Source organism: Priapulus caudatus, unplaced genomic scaffold (genome assembly GCF_000485595.1).
Source record: "Priapulus caudatus unplaced genomic scaffold, Priapulus_caudatus-5.0.1 Scaffold2, whole genome shotgun sequence".
Classification (NCBI taxonomy): domain Eukaryota; kingdom Metazoa; phylum Priapulida; class Priapulimorpha; order Priapulimorphida; family Priapulidae; genus Priapulus; species Priapulus caudatus.
Window position 1 is genome coordinate 636,173 of NW_014577063.1, and position 2,161 is coordinate 638,333.

At 48.3% G+C, this 2,161-nt stretch overlaps 1 protein-coding gene across 1 annotated transcript in view; it reads right to left on the reverse strand.

Annotated features, from left to right (window-relative positions):
* The window catches only part of LOC106820706 (protein pellino-like), a 14,570-nt gene that overhangs the window by 7,167 nt on the left and 5,242 nt on the right, over nt 1–2,161 (reverse strand). The window contains 1 exon segment of the mRNA XM_014825217.1: nt 234–367. Within this exon segment, the coding sequence (XP_014680703.1) occupies nt 234–367 (134 nt within the window).

Below are 2,161 nucleotides of genomic sequence, written 5' to 3' on the forward strand. Positions count from 1 at the left end.
AAGGAGGGAGAGAGAGAGATAGAGAGGGGGGAGGGAGGGAGGGAGGGGGGGGAGAAGGAGGGAGAGAGAGAGATAGAGAGGGGGGAGGGAGGGAGGGAGGGGGGGGAGAAGGAGGGAGAGAGAGAGATAGAGAGAGAGGGATTTTGATATGCAATGGTTACTATTTCTATAAATACATTTATTATAGTCATGATTATTTCGATTATTATCAGTTGTTGAATCATGAGTGATACTCACTTTTGCATTTTGAGGTTTTTGCACAATGTGTTGTCTGGAGGGCTTAACACCATTCGCTAGTTTCCTCTTGTATAGGATGAACTTGCTTCTCCTCCTGCCCTTGTCTCCCTGCGGCAAGATGCCATTGTATCTGAGACAAAATAAAAACAAAACACGGTTGAATACCCTACCGTGCTGAATTTGCTACGTATAGACACGCATGGGCATCTCAGTCTCATTATTAAAGATGTACTGGAGTGATGTGGAAACTTACAACGGGTAGTACACACAAATGTAATTCTCGATCGAAACCTAGAATGCCACGCCTAGCTAGATACACTGGTTACCATTTGGCTGCGTTAATTATACATGAAATCATTATGGGTAGCATTGTATTGGTAGTAATTACTTATTTCATGTAAGCCAAATAAAATTCTGGCCAGTTAGCACTTTAAACGACTGGCTTAATACTAAGTTAGCAAACCATAATCCCTGTAGCAAGGAGGGAGTGGATGGGAGCTCTGGAAAGGATGTACGTCATATCATGTATCATGAGAAATGCGTCATAATTTAGCACTGCCGAATCGTAATTTCATTTAATTTTAAAATATTTTTGTAATGATCTAAAAACATTGGCAAATAAGTGTAGACGCTGTATCAGCTGCAATTCACGGCGTGTAGTAATAACAGTACAGTCGATATTGTTGACATTCCTTCATATAGTCATAATACCTCTATGACCTCAACAAGACTGCGATATGATTATATAAACCTCCCTTGCATGATTAAGGTGTAAACAATAACATATATATTACAGTACATCGACACTGTAGGCACTGCACACAAAAGATGGGACAGGAGGGGTTTTCTCTGCCCGCCGCCACGCAATCAGTGAGCACTAATTCATAATATTCCGGCATAATTTCAGCGAGGATTTTCATTTTCTGGTTCATTAACGAGATGAGCCTCTCTCACTTACACGCAAATTTTAAATTAATTATCGGCCTGTCAAATTACGGCACACGACGGTCGTCCGCACGTCAATTCCCATGGCCCGCTAATGCATCAATCGACGTGTAATTCACGGAGAAAGCGCGACTAGCAAGCCACGCCACTTTAGCGAAATGTACACACGTGTGTGTCCCCCTGCTCTTCATGGAAAGCCTGACTGGCAAGCCACCACGCCACGTTAGCGAAATGTACACACGTGTGTGTCCCCCTGCTCTTCACGCAAAGCCAACCACCACGCCACGTTAGCGAAATGTACACACACGCTTGCCCCTGCCCTCCACGCAAAGTCGCTTAGCCTGTAACACACGGGAACGGAATCCACTGTTGGCAGAGTCTCCTGCGAGCAACATCAATAGCCCGCAGGCTGGCTTCAGCAATTGCGACACAGACTCGCCGAAACACGCCTTAATAGACGCTGGTAGGGTTAGAGGCGCGGTGTCATACCGAATTTCACTGACCCAGTCTTCGATAAACTTTACTCGCACAGCTATACTTCAATTTTCAAATACAATATGAGAATGTGAATCTCTCGAACGAATAGACACCAAAATATCAACAGACAAGGACAGGAAGCAGCAACAGCCAGGCAGGCAGCAACAGGCAGGCAGGCAGGCAGCAACAGGCAGGCAGGCAGTCAGGCAGGCAGGCAACAGGCAGGCAACAGGCAGGCAGGCAGGCAGCAACAGGCAGGCAGGCACTGGTTGCTGCCTGCCTGCTGCCTGCCTGCCTGCATGCCTGCCTGTTGCCTGCATGCCTGCCTGTTGCCTGCCTGCCCAGGCAGGCAGGCAGGCAGGCAGGCAGGCAGGCAGGCAGGCAGGCAGGCAGGCAGGCACAGGCAGGCAGACAGGCAGGCAGGCAGGCAACAGGCAGGCAGGCAGGCAGGCAACAGGGAGGCAACAGGGAGGCAACAGGCAGGCAGGCAGGCAGGCAGGCA